The 21,992-nt window shown below is 29.6% G+C and overlaps 1 protein-coding gene across 5 annotated transcripts in view; it reads right to left on the bottom strand.

Moving 5' to 3' along the window:
- Nucleotides 1–5,352: 5,352 nt before the first annotated feature.
- The window catches only part of LOC107442486 (Ras-like protein A), a 42,853-nt gene continuing 26,213 nt past the window's right edge, over nucleotides 5,353–21,992 (bottom strand). For 3 of the 5 annotated variants that reach the window (XM_016056065.4, XM_071177460.1, XM_071177461.1), the window contains 4 exons: nucleotides 18,937–19,093; nucleotides 8,630–8,838; nucleotides 7,618–7,798; nucleotides 5,353–6,650 (listed from right to left, as the gene is read on the bottom strand). In XM_016056065.4, the coding sequence (XP_015911551.1) occupies nucleotides 6,543–6,650; nucleotides 7,618–7,798; nucleotides 8,630–8,838; nucleotides 18,937–19,044 (606 nt within the window). In that variant the 5' untranslated portion in view covers nucleotides 19,045–19,093 and the 3' untranslated portion in view covers nucleotides 5,353–6,542. Of the gene's footprint in view, nucleotides 6,651–7,617; nucleotides 7,799–8,629; nucleotides 8,839–18,936; nucleotides 19,147–21,992 lie in introns of those variants that run through there. The other 2 variants (XM_071177462.1, XM_071177459.1) reach the window with 2 other exon arrangements.

Here is a 21,992-nt window from a genome sequence, read left to right as displayed (position 1 = left end):
CCACCCTATGAACGGGTTTACTTTGATTCACAGGTACCCACTGGGTAAAGTGGGTACCTCTGGCATCTTCTAAGGCGAAACGAATAAAGCTCAGTGCCTGCCATTCGGAAAAAAAGAGAAAAAAAAAACATTACATGAAAACAGAATGGTCTCACAAAGTTTCCAATATCAATTTCCATACATATTTCTGGTTGTTCTCAGGATAAAATTAATAAAAGTCATTAAGCTATGGCTTTCCCTTAAAATACGTTTATATTCCTATTTATTTAATATAAAGGCACCTGTAATATTTAATATAAAGGTATTTTTCTTACTCTACTACTCTGCTATTATTACGTTTTTAATTTTGAATGTTTTCTAAATTCAAAAGTGTTTTCTAAACTAAAAGATTTTAAAAGTGAAAAGCGCTGGTTTTTCATTTTAATGTACATAATTCTAGGATATTACCTAAATAAGCCACTTATTTAGATAAACTTATTTAAATTGGTGTCAAAATTCATTAACTGAATTACAATTTCTATTTACCGTTATGTCATTGATTTATTTTCATTATTGTTGTAGATCATTTACATCGCACTAGAGCTGCACAATGGGCTATTGGCGACGGTCTGGGAAACATCCGTGAGGGTGATCCGAAACCTGAGCCATAACAATTTTGATCCTCTGCAGAGGGGATAGCACTCCCGCTTCTATAGCCCGACGACCTGCACGCGAAGTCGAGCACTTTACGGTAGAACAGTTTANTCATTAACGTCGCACTAGAGCTGCACAATGGGCTATTGGCGACGGTCTGGGAAACATCCGTGAGGGTGATCCGAAACCTGAGCCATAACAATTTTGATCCTCTGCAGAGGGGATAGCACTCCCGCTTCTGTAGCCCGACGACCTGCACGCGAAGTCGAGCACTTTACGGTAGAACAGTTTAACGAGGACCAATACCACACACGCTAGGTCCCTACGCAGACTGATTCAAACGGTCACCCAAACGCACATTGACCGCAGTCAGTGATGCGTGTCTTCGATGATATGCTTTGAACTGTGTCTTAACGATCAGTCCGCTACGGGACAAAGGCAGAGAGTGGATCCCTTAGTCCTCAAAGACATATAAACTATTTTGATTTAAAAAATCCATGAGAGAATATTAGATTGGGTGCAATCCAGAAATTCAAATAAAATATATCCTTTTTTGAATATATTTAATACATGCGCATGTTTTCTAATCGCCAAATATCAGAGGGTCCCCCATTTCTACTCTTAAGCACTTTTTCTAATAACACTTATAAGAAATATTTCTTTTTCTAAGTTCAAGTACTGATATTAGAAAAAGTGTTAAAATGTAAAATCTGGGGCAAATTTGAATAGAAAATTTTGCTGAAACTCATTTTCTGCTTTTCTTGCTGTCTCTGCTTTTAATGATGTCAGCATCGGGTTACCGCAATTTCTATTTACTGTTATATGATTGGCCCTTGGTTTATTTTCATATATATATATATATATATATATATATATATGGGCCTTTCTCACGAAAACTGTCATTTATCAGTTCATAAAATCCCAAAAAAGTAAAGTGAATAAAAAGCTCTGAAACTTTTTATATTAATAGAAATATGTAATGGCATTATAAAGAAAGTATATATCCTATAAATTATACTTAATATTTAAATTAATTAATTTTNTCAAATCACTAAATATCAGAAAGGACCCCGATTCTACACTTAAACAAAATTATTATTTTTTAAAGAAAATTGCATTATTATAAATTACGGTTAAACAGATTCGATTAGCTTCATGCACAAATTATACTTAATATCTCATCCTGTTTGGTAAACGAAAATACTCACTTACTGCTATGCACTCACCAAAATGTTAAAAAAAATATACCTTTAATTTTACAAAATGATAGCTAAGCAAAATCATTATGTTCACTCATAAATCTTTTTATAGTCATTAAGAGGCCGGGATAGCTTGGTTGGCAGGGCCCTGAACTCAAGTATGTGAAAACGGGAGTTCGAATCCAGCCGGCCGAAGACTCCCCGTGAGGTAAATAGTGACTGGTGCATGTAAAATTTGTCGGATCACAAAGTCCTCCGAGTTCCCATAACAAATGAATAGTTCTGGGGGTACTGAATAAGAGATGGATCGCTCTCTGGTTCAGATCAAAATTACGATTTTTGGTAGGATAAATTAGTTCGCCTTATAAACGGGTGTGACGTATGATTGTAGCAGAAGTCGAATTCTTGGCCATAGAGGGCACTCCCTCTGCATTAATGGCAGACGACAACAACAACATAATCAGTAAGAAAGTCTTTGGGCGTGGAAACATAAATATAAGCTAACAGAATTCTTTTCAGTACATATACTTCAATGAATAATTTTTAATTTCGTAGAAAAAACTGTTTAATGCCAAGAAACAACGATTATTGGGAAGCAAGTCATCTGGGTTGGTGAGTGGCAGAGAGCCCTGGAATATTGATATATATATATATATATATATATATTAGATATAAATGGAAAACTGTTGTTGTTTCTAATGCACACGGGCAAGCCAGCTTGGTGAAACCGAGTAAATTTAAGGCAGAGTGTGCTCTTCTTGTTTTTTAGTGGCGCCATCTTTGGCCAAGAATTCGACTTCTGCCACACCATACGTCGCACCCATTTATAGGGCGGACCCCTTCATTCATCCACAGACCGTAATTTTGACCTGAATCAGAGAACGATCGATCTCCAATCCAGTACTCCCAGAGGTATTGATTTGTTATGGTAACATGGAGGACTTTTGCGATTCGACAGATTTAACGTGCATCAGTCACTTTACTACACGGGAAGTCTTCGGCCGGCGGGGTTCGAACCCACGAACATGGACCCAGCGCCCTACCGACCAGGCTATCCCGACCTAAATGGAAAACTAATTGCAGCAAAGGTATAATTTCTTTTGCAGCCCTGTTCCCTTATGATAAGAAACAAATTAAAGATAAAAAAAAACTTGGTGACTTTCTTTAAAGTTTCAAATTACAGGCTGAGGCAAAAAAACAACAACCTTGGACTAAATTATTGCTTTATAGAATAAAAAAGAAACCTTTTTTTTAATTAGTGTATTCATTTCTTTTTGTCTATCGCTTTAATTATATGAAATAGTTTATGTCTTTTAGTTTAGTATTGTTTTCATGAATTTTCAAGCAAAAGATTCGCTATTATAGAAATGTTTAAGCAAGAAAACGAGTGTGTGAAATCATTCGTTTGCTCTGTACACAATTGTTGTACAGTGGGCAAAAGTAAAATAAGAAAATAAATTGACCACCTCGAGTGATCGTTTGATCAGATCTTAACGTTCCAGGACTCAATCTGAATGGTTTCGAGAGGGTGACTACAAATATGTTAATTAATTAGAGGGGACGATATTTTCAGTTTTTAAATTAGGCACAAAAATACTTTCTCTGAATAAACATACCTTTTTTTTTCGACGGATTCAGATCCTCCAAAATATAATCGCAGTCTGGGAAATATGGCCCTAATAGTTAGGTTAGGAGAATGGTCCAAAGATTGGACCCCTTAAAGTTTATTTTTTTGCGTATTTCACCATATCCAGAGAACTTAGGCAAATTGAAAAATTTTTGCGCAAAATTATAAGTCTTTTATCTAAAGATAAATCCATGCAAAAATAACTTTTAGAAAAATTATTTTTTATTTAATAATAGTCGAAAAAAGTTAGAACTGTAAGGTATGCATTTTTTTACACCATTTTAAACAATGTAATTTAAACTTCGCAAAGTACAAAATTTAAACGAAATCAGTTTAATAGTTCCTGAGAAATCGAATTTTAAAAGTCATATTTATAAATCAAAACCATACAATTATAAAAATAAAATATTAAAACATTTTTAGTTAATTATTTAAGCTGATTACATCGAGTTTATAGGTTCATCTAATAAATTATTAATTCAATTTTAGTATGAATTTAGAATTAAAATATTGAAAAAAATGCTAAGTTGTTCGTTTTTAAAAATAAAATTATTTATTACTGCACGAATTTCGTATGAACAGAAAAGAATGGTGTGGAATTTCAAACGGAATAAAAACTTGAATACTTAAAAATTATCAACCTATTTTTCCAGCAAGCTGAACATAATTAAAAATCAATAAATAATTTTCAATTTTTGTCAAACAATGCTGTGTTGAAGTAACTTATATTAGCAAATAAAATTACAAACACTTCTGATTTCTACAAAACTGTGGTTTTTCTTTATGTTCTCTTTTTGTGCCAATTTTTTTTTTAACTGCATAGAAAGTATATCGAAAAGTCATCAGTTATAATATTTTTTTATTTAAAAAAAAACATTATTATGCTCTCAGTCTACAAGTCAGACTGTGATGTAATGAGGTTTATGACTAAAAAATGCAAAGTTCTTAAACAATTTATGTAGGGATTGACGGAATGCAAACTAAAGAAAATAAATTTAAAAAAAAGACAAATTTTTGGAGAAAAATTAAACACAAATTAGAAAATTTTATTCATTTCAAACCGTCTCAGACTTCGCTCAGTTTTATTCTCAGACAAATTTGATTCCCAAAAATTCTCTCCTATTAATAGGGGAGAATTTTTGGGAATCAAATTTTTAATTAAAATGTATTTTTTTTTTTTCGTTTTTTATTTCAAACTTGAACATAGTTTAAAGATTTTTAACACTTTTGTGTTTTAAAACTAAATGAATGGTGTTAAACCAGAAACTCAACAAAAAAATTAATAACGGATTTTTTAAAGAAAAAACTAAATTATTAAATAACATATTTTTAATGCAATATTTTTAAAAAGATTCAAAAATAAAACTCTTTTAAAAAAAACAATTATAAGTTTTTATTAAAATCAAATGAGATCTATATTCATTTATAGAATTATTTATTCTAAAAATATGTTTATGATTCTTTGAGTTCTAAAACTTAAAAATTAATTATTTATCATGTTACGAAATACAAACAAAACGAAATGATTGTACAGACAATGTAAGTTATTGACAAAATAATCATGTAAATATTTCGATGTCGGCAATATAAACGTAAACCATAATGGTGATGTAAGGTAACCTGGGGGAATTTTCTCCTTCGACTTGTGTGTCACATTATCATTATAACACATGAGTATTTCTTCTTTCTTACAATTGTTACCATTGTATTGTAAAATATATTATTTGCTGAACTTTAAAAATAATTTCATTTGGAGAAATATATTTAAATGTTTTAATATAAATTGAGAATAGTAAAATTAATGGAATATGAAATTTTTTTTTGTTTCATAGCAATATTTGGACTGAGGAGCTATGCAATGAGCAGATTTAAACACAACAACAAACAGAACAATTTGTGACTCTTTATAAAAAAAAAAAAACATTTTATTCTGAAAACAAATATAACATAATACAGTTATTATAGTTTTACAAACTTTACTAATGACATAAGAAAATTATATTTACAGAAAAAGTGGTTTTGCTATAAACTTTTTTAGAGCTGCATAACACAAAAACACACACAAGTGTTTCATCAATAGGTTACAAAACTGTAAATGACAAGTCTTACAAAGATATTTAACAAAACCAAATCATTAAACGATAAAAGTTAAACGAAATAAAATGTGTAAAATATAAAACAACTTAAATTATCAATTTTTCAACAAAGGGAACATAAAAATAGTGTAAATAAAATTTGAGTACATAAATGTGCAAATTTTGCAACTTTTATAGGCATTTTGTATTTGGAGGATCCGAAATTTTTACACGAGAGTTCGAAAAATAAGCTGTATGCAGTTTTGAAAATCTTACAACATTTAAAGATTCTAAAATTTAAAATAATGTATTAAAATATAAATATTTTAGTTTCAATAGCTTAGAAATGTATAAAATTCTTATAAAATTGGTTCCTTTATAGAGCAGAATTCGTAGCACTGATCTCTACTTTAGATACTGGATTGCTGATTCAATACTCAGCATTTGAAGCCTGTTTCAGCAAAGAATGGGGGTGAAAAGGAACTTAGGGTGCCTAGATTTCTAGAATTAATTCTCTTTAAAACTTGATTTTTGGTAAAAAAAAGGAGGCAAAATTTATTTCTAAATTTAAAGGTTAATTACATTTTGCTTTTATAGTGTAAATCTTCAGAAACTAGTTAAAAACTATCGAAAAACTTTATTATTGAATTGATTTGGTAATTTAAAGATGACTCTTTGGGAGTGCAATCACGATAATAGATATTAATTCTAGAAGTAATAAAAAAGCGCAATCACAGTATGGGAAAGTTAAACAATGGATAACATTTTGGCTTTCTTTATCATCAATCCAATAACCTGTATAGAAATCCAGTGATCCTAAGTTATTAGCCAATTACAGGTGATAGTGTAGGAACAGTGGCATGCATTATATTAATTAATAAATTGAATTTTGAAGTTCACTAAGAAGCACAAGTCAATCAATTATTCACGAATAAAAGAAATTATAGAAAGTGGCACATTTCATTAAAAATGAAAACACTAATACTACTTAGTACATTCAACATGGGTTTAGATTATCACACATCTTCTTTTTCTACCAGGTTTCTTGGGTCCATTACTTACTTTATTTTCAGAAACTTTTAAATTTCGAATTTCTCGCATAAGATCAAAAAATACCTGGAAACAAAACAATAAATTTAAATAAGAATGGAATAGAAAACAAACAACTGGCATAAGATTTCAAAAAAAAGGAAAAGAAAAAATAATTCTTCTGAACAGCAATTAAGATAACTATTTCGTGAGAGAAAAACTTATTAACAATATTCATTTTTTGTACTATATTTCATACTGTAAACAGTATCAAATTTAGTATTATACAATAATAATTTACAGCGTAAATTTTAATTTTTTTAACAAGACAATTGACAGAACAAAAAATAATTAGTGAAGGATTTTCTAATAAACTAAACTGATAAAAACCAATTTGTCAGTGGCAAATAATTCCACAAAAAAAAAAAAAGAAAAGGTAATGGTAATTTTGAATTTCTTTTAAATATAATAATTATATATAAAGAACTGACATGATTAAAGTTCTACAGAACAATCTAAAGAATTTCAGGAAATTTGTTCTAAACCATCACATAAAAATGTTTGTGTATGAGGAAATTAAGACCTTTCTCTTGTTCCAAGGTTTCAATAAGCAAAATCCATAAGATCCTAACACTCATTTAAATTATTTTCCACTTATATTATCCATACAATTATATCATCTAATTATTAACTTATGAGATAATTGACTTTCCTTTACTATAAAAACTTGATTTCTATTTGAATGACATTTCAAAAAACAAACAAATTATACATTATGTTCTGTAATGACTGTCCTTAACGCACGCTTCAACAACCTTTTAAAAAATGAAGATGATAAATATAGGAGGGTGAAAATTAATATTAAAAGTGAATAAAATACATTGCTTAAATATTGATTTATAATCAACGATATACCTACTTCTTTTTCGTCATTTTTAAAACAGATAGAAAAGAGGTATAAATATTATCTTGGTAATTTTTCAACCTAATTCGTCAGGCTTTTGAAATTGTTGTTAAATACGTAAAATTCTTATTTAATATATAAGAAAGTGACCTTATCTACATTGCTCCTAGTTTTGGCAGAAGTTTCCACATAAGGCACATTCCACTGTCTTGCTTGTGATTCAGCTTCTGCTAAAGATACTTGTCTCTTATCATCCAAATCTGCTTTGTTTCCCACTAGCAGAAAGGGAATGTGGATATTGTCATCTCCTTTTACACGCAGAATTTGTTCCCTGAAAAAAAGAAACATTGAAGAAAACGAAAGGATTGTCTAAAGAAATGCATAAAAGTAATTGAAATACTATATTGTTGATGGATCTGACTAAGTTAAATTGGTTGTAGAACACTCCTTCATTTCACCTTTATGATTTGGATGGATGTTAATTGGAACTACACTAGTTGCAATGCCTTTCACTATGTTCATATGATCACTTCTCCCAAATTGACACATTACAAAACCACAAACAAAACGTTTTTAAAGCTCCATGCATAAGAGTATAGTATAAAGCTATTTAACAAAGGTCAAAGAATGTTTAACAAAATTAAATCATAGATTTTGAAACGGCGAGCCCTCTATAAACTTTAGTGGAAGTCGAAATTCAAACATTATTTTAAACACTCGAACATTATCTTAAACACTATGGTAAATTTATTCTAACAGACCTTTATTTTTTTATGAACATTTTTTTCTGCTGTGAAACTTTTTTTTTTGTATGACCTAGTCGAAAAAGTTCTCATTATGAAAATAACTTTTAGTGTTAGTACAGTTAAATGCGTGTATTTATACTATGGACAATGATTTTTATGGATTTTTAAATTTAGGTGCAATTTCAAGTATGAATATATGGGGCAAAATATATAGAAATTTACCAGTTCTGAATAATTTTTATTTGTAGAGACAATTTTTGAAAATATTTTCATACTTACCATATTTTTGAGTTGATTTCTTAATATATAATCTTTAACTTTCACAAATTATTTCTAAATTTTCACAAAATAGGTACCTAGACAGACCCCTGTACATTTAATGTATTATCATACAAACGACTAAGAGTAACATATACCTAAATTCAGATGTGGCTGAAAAACTATCATGTTCTGTAATTGAAAACACACAGAGAAATCCTTCCCCCGATCTGAAATAGTTATCTCTAATGGCAGCATAGTCTTCTTGTCCGGCAGTATCCAAGATGTCTATTCCTACTTCTTCACCATCCAGCATTACAGTCTTACGATAAGAGTCTGCTTTTGTTGGTTCATAATCTTCCACAAACTGTACAAATAAAATAAAATTTATTGACAGAATACAACAAGCTTTGAAACATTTATAAAAAGGATATAATCATCATTGAACTTTTTTTATATTTTTGACATCAATAAGATCGAGCGTTTAAGAAAATTGATAGCTTCAAATGTATATTAGAAAAAAAAAAAAAAAAAAAGGGTCCAAAATGTAATTTTAAAATACATAAAATTTGATTCTATTTTTTAAATTATTGTTATGAATATAATATTTTAAAAGAATTAACTAGTAAAAGATGATTATTTGTAGATTTTCAAAAAACCTATGAAAATTTTCAGTTTGTCAGTACCTTTTGACCTTTCCCCATTTTTAAAATGCGTCCCCCATTTTCAAGCATCCTTTTCCTTCAATATATATTTTGAGCTTTGCTAAAGTACGCATTTAGGTCCCTTTTCATTATAATGCATTTTAAGCTACGTCCACTTTTCAAGGGCGAATTTCGGGTGCTAAGTTAAAAAAAAAAAGGTCAATGTATTGTGTTTAAAAAGTGAGACATTTTGCTAGTTGCAAGATAATTCAAGGCATCTGGTAAAGAAAACCAACAACATTAAAACGAAATTTAGTAATTTAATGATGACAGGTCAATAGCTTTAGAAAGAAATTAAAAGTGCAGTCCAGGAGGGAATCGCGTCAATTCGTCGTAGGACAATTAATCACGCACAATTCGTCGGGACGACAGTTTATATTGAGCACTATTCGAAACAGCGATAATTCATCAATAAGCACAATTCGTCGTGGGCGCAATTCAGCGATGGCACATTTCGTCACAAGCATAACTCGTCGAGAGCTCAATTCGTCGTGGATACTATTCCTCGGGAGCAAAATGGTCACGTCAACGACGGATTGTCGTAGCGATCAGTTGTGCCCCTATGTGCCCACGAAAAATTGTCGACGTGAGAATTTCGCCCACAAAAAACTGTCGTATTGAGAATTCTGCCTATGAAAAATTGTCGCAGCGAGAATTGTGATCGCAACATATTGTCTTTACGACGAATTGTGCTCACCACAATGAATTGTCCCTGCGACGAATTGTGTTTAAGACGGATTGTCGAATTGACACAAAATCTTTTTTTCCCCTCTCTCTTTTATAGGATTCAGTCTACTAAATTCATTCGAATCAAAAATTTTACCGCCTTTTTTCTAATTGTTAGAAAGAAAAAAAAAAAAAACAACATTTTGCGTCATTTAAATTTTTAATTTTAATTTGAATACATTAAACTAGGAATTTAGTTTATTAAATGCTATAACAAACCCAATATAATCGAACATTAACAAATCCAACATAATCAAATATCATATAAGCCTAATGAGATATCAAATGCACATATTCGAATAGAATGTAATGAAGATAAATATATTCAATTAGCATTATCGATTCGATTGCAGTAGAACATAATTGAGTGCTATTCAGTCAAAGTTACGTCAATAAGAATACAATGGAAAGGTAAATAAAAATATAAACTGCATAGCTCAGATAGATGTAACAAACATAAAAATATGTAATGTATGATGTAACAAACATAATAGAATTTTATTAAATTACATCTAATATCAAGTTTGAATTGAATAGAATGGAGAATAATAGATACAATAAAATAAATAATAATAAAAAGACAGCATTTAACACGAAATCGGAAGTAATAAAGTGTCTTGTACCGTTGTATCGGCCATTTCACAAATCCCTTTCTTTCCTCTGAACAGTGCTGTCTTGCTTAAACTAAATGTTTTTCTTTTAAACAAAAAAATTTAATAATTTAATTTTGCATATAAATACTTTTAGCTTGAATAGAACCAAATAAAATAACATTAAATGTACTCCAAATTTTTTTTTCAATGTTCACGTATCATTGCATTTCGACAAAAATATCCATGTAAAATTAATGAATGAGACCAAAGCTAAGGTTAAGTCATGATATCACTGAAAATGTTTAAAATAAAATAAAGCGATATAAAATACATATTCTGATACTTCTTAAAATTATTTAAATAATATAATTACTGTACGAGTTAAGATAAAAAACGAGAGAAACGTTTTTTTCCCCATCTTGTTAAAGCAACATCACCTTTGCTACAATTAAAGACACAAATGGAAACAAGTTGTTAATCTGAATTTTATTACAACTTAATTTTTCAGTTTATTTGTCAATTTTTTCTCTCGATTATCAGTGTATGTATGCATTTTTAGTATATGTACTTTAAAAAAAAAATTAACTAAAAATATTCAAAATTTATTTAAAATATTTTTATTGCATATTTTTTATTACATATTATTTTATTTTAAACTTATTATTTTAATTTATGCGTCAAAAATAAATAAAAGGTATTTAATTAAAAGTTCTGAACATATACAAAATTCAGGACAAAAAGCTAAAAATCTTTTTTATCAAAAGGAAAGGGGTAATAACTATTTTACATGGATTATTATAATATCATTTAGATGTTGAGTGTTTATTTGCATGGTTAAGTGGAGTTATAAAATTATATACCACATAAGTATAGTTAAAAATATTCAGCTATTATTATCTGCTTATAAAATATATAGAAAATCATCATGTTATCATATTTATGTAACAAAAGTGGATATTTTCGAATTTTCAAAACATTGGCTACAAGTTAAGGTTTCCATGAAATAATTTTAAATAATTCAGTTTTAATTAAAGAAAAAAAAAGTTTTTTTCCCCCCCCCAAATCTAACCCTTGAAGAATAAGTTCCATCTGAAAAACTAAGTTAGGAGTAAAACTATTTATGTTCACGTCCCTTCAAAACGACATATACCCAAGCAACGATGAAAATATTAGATGATGTTAATAATTGCTGTTTCATTACGTTTGCATCTATACATACTTTTATCTTTAACTATTTTTTTCGGCAATTTACAAAATAATTTGTAATTTGAAAAAATTGTAATAATCTAACTGGTAAAAATTGGGTTGCATATTTTTGACGATACTCGCAAAACATGCGCAATAACCGAAAGTCTTAAAACATAGAACACTAGATATAATTCTGTTGCTGACTCTCAATTTTCACGTGCTCCCCATAACGATGGAATCGCTGAACTTGGAGTCGAGAGTAACTCTTGAATCAGTGAACCTAGAAACTATGAGCAAGAATTTTTTTTTACATAATATATGTAACATTCTTACTCCATATGTCAATGTGACACGACATAGTTACGATGGCTCAGGTGATAGAGTGTTTGTCTCCAAATGAGATGACCCAGGTTCGAATCCCAGCGTTGGCTGGTTGACACGAATTCTGCTCCCGGTTGGCCTAGCATCCCTAGCCGTTGGGCTAACCGTGGGAGGTTTTCGTGGTTTTTCTCTCCATGTAACGAAAATGCGGGTTAGTTCCCTTAAAAAGCATCTACAAAGGCCAGGTTATCCGGATGCTTGATCCAGGAGCTCCTTTACATTTCGTGTTGGGTTCAAAATTGTAAAATTTCGGAGTTGAACACTGCTAGGCATAAACTCAGAATCGAGTAGGTTCTGCTCAAAGCCGGTTATAAAAAATTTAAAATTTGCCTTGCGATTTTATTGAATCGATTATCAAACCTTAAGTTAAAATTTAAAAAAAATAATAAAAAAAAAATTAAAAAAAACGTTAATTGTCAATTTTTTAGTGTTATTTCTTATTACACATCCTGACCCCATTTCAATTTTCTGCATACTAAAGATGAAGTTAATTCTTCAGAAATTGAAAAATAGAAGCGAATTACGAAAATACGTCTTTGCTCCCTCTCTCTACAAACACGCACACGCGGTCGGTGAACATCCTTTCATAAGCATTTCGTACAGTGAATAATAATAATAATAATAATAATAAAAAAAAGCAGACAAAATAGTTTGAATTTTGGACTAACAATAGCGTATTCACTGCTAACTACTACCTCAAAGCCATGAATTTGAAGAATTTCGGACAGATTTTTTCGTCTTCAATTTGCATATTTTGTGCGACCTTTTAAAGTGATCATCCCACTCGTTACTTACTGTGATGTTTCTGACCCGAGGCGAACCTAATTACACATCACTAGATATGCCAGTTGATTCATAGTGGGATAAGGCGATCTTGACTTTGAATTCAGATCAAACGGCGCGTTTCCTTAATTCCTGCCCCCTGCTATTTTAAAAGTTTCTTGACTCATTTAATAAAAATTTTGAGTGTTGTTTTTTTCTTCAGAAAACAGCCAATTTTAAATTTTATAGTAAATTCGTAAAGGTGTCTTATCATATTGCCGATTATTATTACTTTAGGGAGAGAAAAAACGAATTCACAAATTGTAAATATGATCCGATGGTGATAAGTAGTGCATACAATCATTATCCAATCTAGTTTATTCTGGTTTAATAGCTCAGGATTCTGGAAATGCTATGTTTTGGCTCCAAATTTAAGTGAACTTTCAAAACGTTCGGTCATAGGAGTCGGCCTACGTATAACCCTACAAATGTTTTTATTTTATTTTTTATTCAATACTATCGCCTCCCACTTTCGTGACCGTGTGACCAGTGTTCCGGAATGAATAAACAGAGAAAACAATTTTATGAGGCGAAAACTTATTTTTCATATCATTTTATCAAACTAAATTGATGAATAAAATTAATTTAAAAAAATTAAAAACTGCGTTTTACAATAGATTCAAAGGGAGGAAAAAATTCAATTGTAATGTATTGGAATCAATCATAGAGCTTTAGTTGAAATTTGAGTACTCAGCTAGTCGAAAAAAGGATTGAATGTTGGACTGACCATTAACTGCATTTGGAGATTAATTCAGCTTGTAATAGTCAGGAAAGGATAACATTAAAAATATTAAAATAAAAATGAAAAATAGAAATTTAAAAACTATGTTTATAAATAGATTAGAAAGAAAAAAATTTAATTGTTTTTGGCATTAGATCTTTAGTTGAAAATGAAGTGCTCAGCTAGTCGAAAAAGGATCGAATGTTGGACTGACCAATAATTGCATTTGGAGATTAATTCCGCTTGTAACAGACAGGAAAGGTTTGAAAGTCACATAATCATTACACAAAGAGTCCCCGTTGCGATTTCAGATCACAAATTAGACGGAAAGTTGGCATCAATCATAGAGCTTTAGTTGAAATTTGAGTACTCAACTAGTCTAAAAAGGATCGAATGTTGGACTGACCAATAATTGCATTTGTAGATTAATTCCGCTGGTAACAGTCAGGAAAGGTTTGAAAGTCACATAATCATCACACAAAGAGCTCCCGTTGCGATTTCAGAACACAAATTAGTCTGAAGGTGACCCTAATTGTGATTGCGCATTACCAGTCTCACAGGAACGAAAGCGAGTTAATAAAAACTTCGTAATAGCAAAAACAAAAAGAAATAAACTATTTAAACTCGGGGAAGTTTTATTTAAAATTAATGTGCAATAACGCAATCTTTGCACATAGAACAGAATGTATTAAATAGAAACTGTGAAGCAAGGTATAACAATTGCCAGCTGTATACTATCATTTTTGTAGCTGAAAAAAAATTTCTATTGTGTTAGATCAAATCACGACAGTCACGATGTGATATTTCATTGTAGTTTGGAATATGTTAATAACAAATAACAGTATAAAATCAATTTTATAATTTTTTGCGATTGTTATTACATGCGTTGCATAAAAATTCACATTTTTGTTCACACTAGAGTTATGAAAAAATGTATTAAGTTAAAGGTGTTTGTAGTCATGCTATTGCGAAGTAATTCTAAAATAAAATTTGATTACTTTTGGGTGACACTTATCATTTTAATAGAAAAACAGGAAGTTAATTATTGTCAAAATTGCACAAAAAGATCACTTGACTAAGCTTTATTTTTAAAAAAAAAAAAATATGATCTTACAGTATGGTCATTCGAAATCATTTTTCCTAATAACGTTTTTTTCTAAACAGAATTTTTATATTCTTTGACTAGATCACGACTCCATCCATTTCCTTCCAATATACTTAAAAAAATATGTTAATGTTGCCCGTAGTTTCTTTATTTTTTTTATTGAATTCAAAGTTTTGGAATAATTAAAAACAATTGAACCGAATCCTTATTTTGATCGAATGTAATCATTTTCTTAAAAAAATATATACTTTCCCATTTCACATGTGACATGTACTACATAAATAGTACAGAAGGTGCAGCAGTTTTAAGTAAATCGGATATGGCTGTAACTATAGGGGCACTAACGTATTGGATAAATTTTAAATGCAATAAAACTTTAGAGTTTAATGTTGAGACAAAGTTAAATGCATTTTTTAAATGAGTCAACATTTTGGATAAATTTACAAAATGGAAATAAAACAATTTTTTTTATTTTATTTTAATTTACATGCAATAACCTTCGGTTAAAAAAAAACTCTTTGAACGTTTTTATATTTACATGTTAGTTTTTGGAAATCTTAAACATTGACTAATCATTGTTTTAAGCTTTCATTCCTTAAAACTGATAACAATAAAACGTTCCCAGAAAGTCGATTTGTAAGGAGATTATGGGGATTAGCTCATCACAATTACGGGATCAACGAATTGATTGCATTGCGCACCGACCTCATTTACTTCTCTGTCATGTTCCTTATCCTCAGATGTTGGGTGCGGTTCAAGCCGCCACCAGGGGAAGAACCTTCATATTTTTTAAAGATAGCTTAGTGCCTGAACCCATACTACTTAACGGAAACAATTTTTTGGGTTTTCCTATCGAAAATCGGCTATAATATTCTACTTAGCGAATCTAATTTACGTGATTATTCCGGCTCCAAATTTTTTTTAGGACAAGTTTTAGCCACAGGGGGAGCTGCAACATGCAGAGAACTGAAAAAAAATTTTTTTGAAGAGAAAATAAAACAAAACCAAGGAAAAAAACATTATTTATGATTTTAAAAAACACTGCAAAGTTTTAATAAATATATTAAAAAAAAAAAAAAAAAAAAAAAAACATAGTTTTGTGTCTTAACCTTTTGCTTACGGTTGGTATAACAAGTGGACGACATGTGATGGTAAAACAAGGTACACTGTAAGCGAAAGGTTAAAAGTAACTAGTTCACCGTGTTTGGTTTTCAGAAAAATGCATTTAAAATTCAAAGAAGATAATAGCGTTTCTTTTTTTTTTTTTCTTACGTAAAATACTGTCTTTCAACATCAAAAAGTCTTCCCTTCATATTCTTTAAATCTTTTGTAATGATTGGGGCAAAGAAAAAAAAAAAAAGTCTTTCTAAATGTTAGAAATTACTTCACATTTAGGAAAGTTCAGAATTAGCACGCAAGAAGTTAATAATAAGCAATAAGATGGTCCATAAAGCAAAAAAAAAAAAGAAAAAAAAAGTGTAATTTAAGGAAGATTGCGAAAAATAATCTATTTTGTTGAGTAATTTGATAAAGGTATTCGAGAGCATACCGATTTCGGGGATGATTTCGTTCCACGGTATTGAGCACTAATGCCGAGAGTTATTTTCAGGGTATGAATTTTGATTGACGTTACTTTTCTTTGATGAATAAAGACAAAAAAATTAAGCAGCAGAACGGACACGCTTAAAGGCGTATCAGGATTAAAGAAAAGTATTGCCCGTTGCATGTCTGTTTAAGATAACTTCCGCGATTTCATATTATCATCCTACCCAAATCTACAAACAAAAATATTAAAAAATGATGATGCGAAATCTGGTGCAAATATTTCTCCACAGCTGTAATAAAGTAACAAGTTACCGCAAGCAAATTCTTACTTCCTGTGAAGGGCAAGACTGGGAAATTTATCTGACGGCCACTTTTTTCGTTCCAAGTAGCTTAGCAATAATTTTGCTTCTAAATTGATAGAATTTTTTTTTATTTATAAGAAACAAATAGTATAATTTTATTATAGAAAGAATTATAAGCAAGCGATGTTAATTGATTTTCAAAACGAATATTTTCATTTTGGCAACTTAAAGTTCTACTCATTTTAATATTTATAATGCAATACTGCATACTTGAAAACTCTTTCGGTTTTCCCCGAAGACTATATTTTCAATTAAATAAATACGGTTTAAAATAATTTTGACGACCAATACATTTGAATAATTTAAACATATACACATATTATATGCTTTCTAGCTATCTGATAATGTTTTTAATTGTTGGCTTAATTTTTACAAAACATCAACATACAATCGCAATTTCATTGCACTACCACTAGGAAAACCCTTTTTTTTTTTTTAAAAAAAAACGTAATAGTCGGCAGGTATGAATACAACTATGATGACACAGGTTTTTATGCCCATCATGCGAGTGCATTTCAAGGATGGGGTGTCAAATAACAAAAAGAAGCGACAGGGAGTGAGTGGCGAATGATAGCAATTTTTTGGTGGCCACATTGCTTTATTCAGTCGTCACATGGCGAGTTGCGACCGCTAATCTTGCCCCTTACTCATTAAACGGAAGAAAGGTTCGAGTTTTTAATTTTTCAACAAACATATCGTTTATATTGGTATATTAAGTCAACTTTTCAAACCCCCAAAGTTTTACGAAAATACATCCATAATAAAGTCAGATATTCATCAATCGCGAAATATCGATGCATTATATACAATGAGATAGGAATAATTCTACATCAATTTATCCATTTAAAAATAATTTTTTATATGTTAATATACAATTTAGCATTTTCTTCCATTATATTTTTTTTACATAGATTTTTTTAAAAACATTTTAAATCACATTAAAAAAAATTAAGAATAAGAAAAATTAAAATAATTTATTCAATAATATTTCAAAATATATAACATAATGAAAATTACCATACAGCTACAAATTTTAATTTTCCAGACCATCTACTATGTCGGTAAGAACAACATTAAGCATCTTTTATTTGAGGGCGAATGTATCATATCCATACAGAAGAATGTGAAATACTTTTAACTTGAAAAAAACTTTGTAGACTTAATGTAGACTAGAATTATTTTTTAAAAATTTCAAAATTTATTATATTTGTTTCTTCTAGTGGTCGACTTATTCACCCAACATAGCCGACATTTGCTAACACGCAATCAAACATAAGGGGTTAACTTAACTTATACACCGAGAGATTCGATATTTAAATCACATTGTAGTTCTATGTACTAGGATTATGCTGATATAATGTTCAGAATTGAATTTTCAAGTGCATTATGTTTGAATATTATCCATAAAAATTGAGAGACATAAATAACAAACAGTGACTTGGAAACGATTCGAGCTCATACTTTTTGATCAATAATATTTTAAAAATTTTTGAGATCACATAATTTATAAACTTAAGTAAAGCTTGATTTTTCTTATTTTCTACATAAGCAATACTTAATGAATCGCCAGTGGTATTAAAAATTTATGAAAAGTTTAAATAACGCTAAAATAAGAGGAGAATATAAAAATCTACGGCATTAGAAAAAGTGTGATGTCTACTTTGTGCATTTAATTCATATATTAACTTATGTATGTTTTGTGTATTTAACACTTTCCCGGTCAATTTAAAAATTTCTAAAAGTGCACTTAAATATTAATGTTTTAAACATTAGTTTAATAGTTCATTTTCAAAGGAAAATATTTCATAATATCATATTTTTCTAACCTTTAATAAGTTCATCTTTGATAGCATCAGTGTTTGTTATCAAACATTACAAATACACAAACATTGAATACACAAATATTTAAATACACAAACATTGTATGTTTTGTGTATTTAATACTTTCCCGGTCAATTTAAAAATTTCTAAAAGTGCACTTAAATATTAATGTTTTAAACTTTAGTTTAGTAGTTATTTTTGAAGGAAAATATTTAATAATACCATATTTCCCCAACCTTTATTAAGTTTATTTTTGATAGCATCAGTGTTTGTTATCAAATATTACAATATAACTTCATAAATAGAGACTAAAACCAATAAAATATTAAAAACTCCTTTCTATAGATTATAAAATATTGAGATTTATAAAACTTTAAATAAGTATCATAAGAAAATATTAAAAAACGGCTATTCTGCCATCTTTTTTCTTTAGCATGGTATATCCATTCTAAGTTAAAACTGATTAAATTAAGAATACAAACTTTTAAGACACTTACCTCATCATACATAAATTGAAGAGTGAGGGCCGATTTTCCAACGCCACCACTGCCCACCATGATCACCTTGTGGACCGCCTGCGACACTGCACCCTTTGCTTTAGACATTCTGCAATCGGAGCGCAATCGCACCACCTCAGCACGCAGTCTGTCCAAGCTAAAAGGACATTTCAATTCCTTAATAAAATTAGGCATGTTCAGCTTTACTCAAAAGCAAATCTATACAAAAACTCAGTGCTTTTTAATCGTGCAACAGTTTTTTTAAATCTATGTAAATCTTCTTTCAATCAGGAATTAAATAGTTTTAATGATATAACTACACCTCAAAAAAATAAACTGATAAAACGACGACACAAACAATAACTAACACACTCAAACTAAATCCAATTTAGCAGCAACTGAAAAAGAATAAGAGCGTTTTCTCTCCTGCTTTTTGGGTCAGGGAGCGACAGAAACGAATCGATATGTCAGGAATTTCGGAGATGAAATGACTCATCAAATGAAGTTTTAACACTATAAGTCATTAAAATGTGCGTAGTTTTGGAGAAAATTGGTTGCAAAAATTATGCATAGTTTGCAAACGATTTTGAAAGCATTCGATTTCTCGGCAGAAAAAATTATTTGAAGAATAAAACACGACGTTTGGCTTCCAACAGCTGGTTCGGCGAACTTGAACTGTGTAGCAAAACAATCAGCTCTAGGTTATAGAGTGTACTCTATTTGATAACACAATGCTTAAGAGAAATAATATAACCATCCGGTTTGACAAGATGCTGAGAGTGAATGTTTCTGTTTCGGTTCTTGATTCTCTGTTTTCTCCCCCGCTTCTAACGGAGGACGGATTCTAGGGTTATATTAAATGGTAGAAGAGCTAGAACAGGCACAATATCGCCAGAAATTCACCTTTCACGCTTACCTGCACGAATTTTATTTCACTGTCTGTTAAAAAGAAAAAATCTTAAAGCTTAATGTAGGAAAGAAATTTGATTGAAAAAAATACAAAATATTTTTTTTACTATATCAAAACAAGTATTTTTTAATTATAATTAATTTTTCAGTTAGTTTATACAAAACACAGACATGTGGAAGTAAAATATGGAGACATAGGTAGTAATAGTTTACGACTTTTTTTTAACATTTAATACGTCCAGGTGGCTTTGCTATATTTTCTAAATTAATAGTTAAATAAAGCATTTTTGAGCCGGGGTTAGGTATTAAAAATTAATTTCTTAAGACCAAAAACCGAAATACGTATACATATATTTTTTTCAAACATTAAGAAATTTGCAAACTTAAGCAATTGTTTTCTGAACAACATTTGTATTAAATACACAGCGGAGAAAAATACAATTTTAGGCCTAAAATTTTTCGTTTATAAATTAAACTGATATTTACTAAACAAAATCAGTGATTTAAAAAGCATTATAATAAGAGATGTTTTAAATTTTATGATGCTTTACATAGTTTTAAAACTTGAAATTTTAAAAAAACCTTTTATTAAAGTTTTATAAATCGGTTAGTTGAGTTATTCAATTTAGAAATACAGTCCTTCTGCAGTATCTCATGAATTCGTTTTTGGTGAATATACATAAGCTATAAATGAATAAAATAAGACGAATTATGGTTAACTTCGAAAAGAAAACTGAAACGAAATGCGATGAAACGATTATTAGGGAAATATGTATTCCTTTATTAAAGATATTATAGTTATTTTATTTTGACTTTAAAAGCGCAATGGGAAATACTAATGCAATATTTTATAAATACATATTGTTTTCATAATTAGTTTAATATATTATTAGAAATATTATATATTAGTTAAAAAAATTTCTATTTCTTTGGCATTTTACTTGAAATAATTTCAGAAAAGGCAACCGAACGATTAAATAAATTATGAATCACAGGTTGGATCTAAATATAATCTGAGGTTTCAACACTTGTTATAACGAGTACTAATTCGCGGAACCCTTTTAACTTATCGACGGAACACAAGGGTTTCGCGGAACACCATTTGGGAGCCACTGTACTAAGAGGTTTAGGCAAAAGGACATCACATTACGAATTTATTGACATTCGTGAGTTTTAACGTTTTCTTTTCTTTTTTTAAAGCAATTTTTATAGGTTTTTTTAAAATAAAAAAAAAAAAAACGGTATTAATTGCTTCGTCTATTTTCACAAACGCGCATTTCAGACAGAGCACTTATGATATGCACAACATGTAATTTCCGCTGCTGATTGCATAGACTACAATAATAATTTCTGATAAACAAACGGATGAAATCTAACTTCTTGGCCAACTTCTGATCAAAATTCTGCCTGACGTTTTTAGATACATCAAGAAAAAAAAAAAAAAAAGAACTCGTACATTATCAGCCATACAGAAATATTGCTTGGCACAATTTGTTTTATTAAGAAGTTTAACATTTAGTTTAAAACATCTTGAACAATGTAAAAACTGTATTGATTTAAATCCAAGAGAGAATTTATTTATTCAAGCACCATATTTGAGGGTTTATAAAATAGGCATAATGCACGAATCCGGAAATAAAAAAATGCACTCTCTTGGTGATTCATTTTATAGTATGATGACTCACATGCAGACAGTCAGTTATTAAGAATGATAATTTTTTTTAAGATTAATAATAATGCGACTATTTCTCAAACAAGAAATGATGATTTTGTTCCAAATGATTACTCAAGGTGAAGAACTTTTAATTTAACTGATTTATTTCCCCCATTTACAAGAATTAGATTTCATGCTTGAGAATTTATGAAGATAGCACACACTAGTGACAGCTATATCAAAATACTCTTACCGACAAGTCATTTTCTTCTTCTTTTTTTTGACATTAGCGACATTCCAGATATATTTTTCTCAAAATACTGAACAAACCTCTATACAAGCGTAAAAATTCAAATCATTCTGAATATAATACGGAATTTTTTTTAAAGGTTTAAGATCTTATTAAAGCAATCATGGGTTTACGGTATTAAATTGGAAAAAAAAGTTAGTGTTTTACTTATGAGTATCTTTTTTTAATGTTTATAAACTTATT

This window comes from Parasteatoda tepidariorum, chromosome 2 (genome assembly GCF_043381705.1).
Source record: "Parasteatoda tepidariorum isolate YZ-2023 chromosome 2, CAS_Ptep_4.0, whole genome shotgun sequence".
NCBI lineage: Eukaryota > Metazoa > Arthropoda > Arachnida > Araneae > Theridiidae > Parasteatoda > Parasteatoda tepidariorum.
This window is presented reverse-complemented; position numbering and strand designations above follow the sequence as displayed.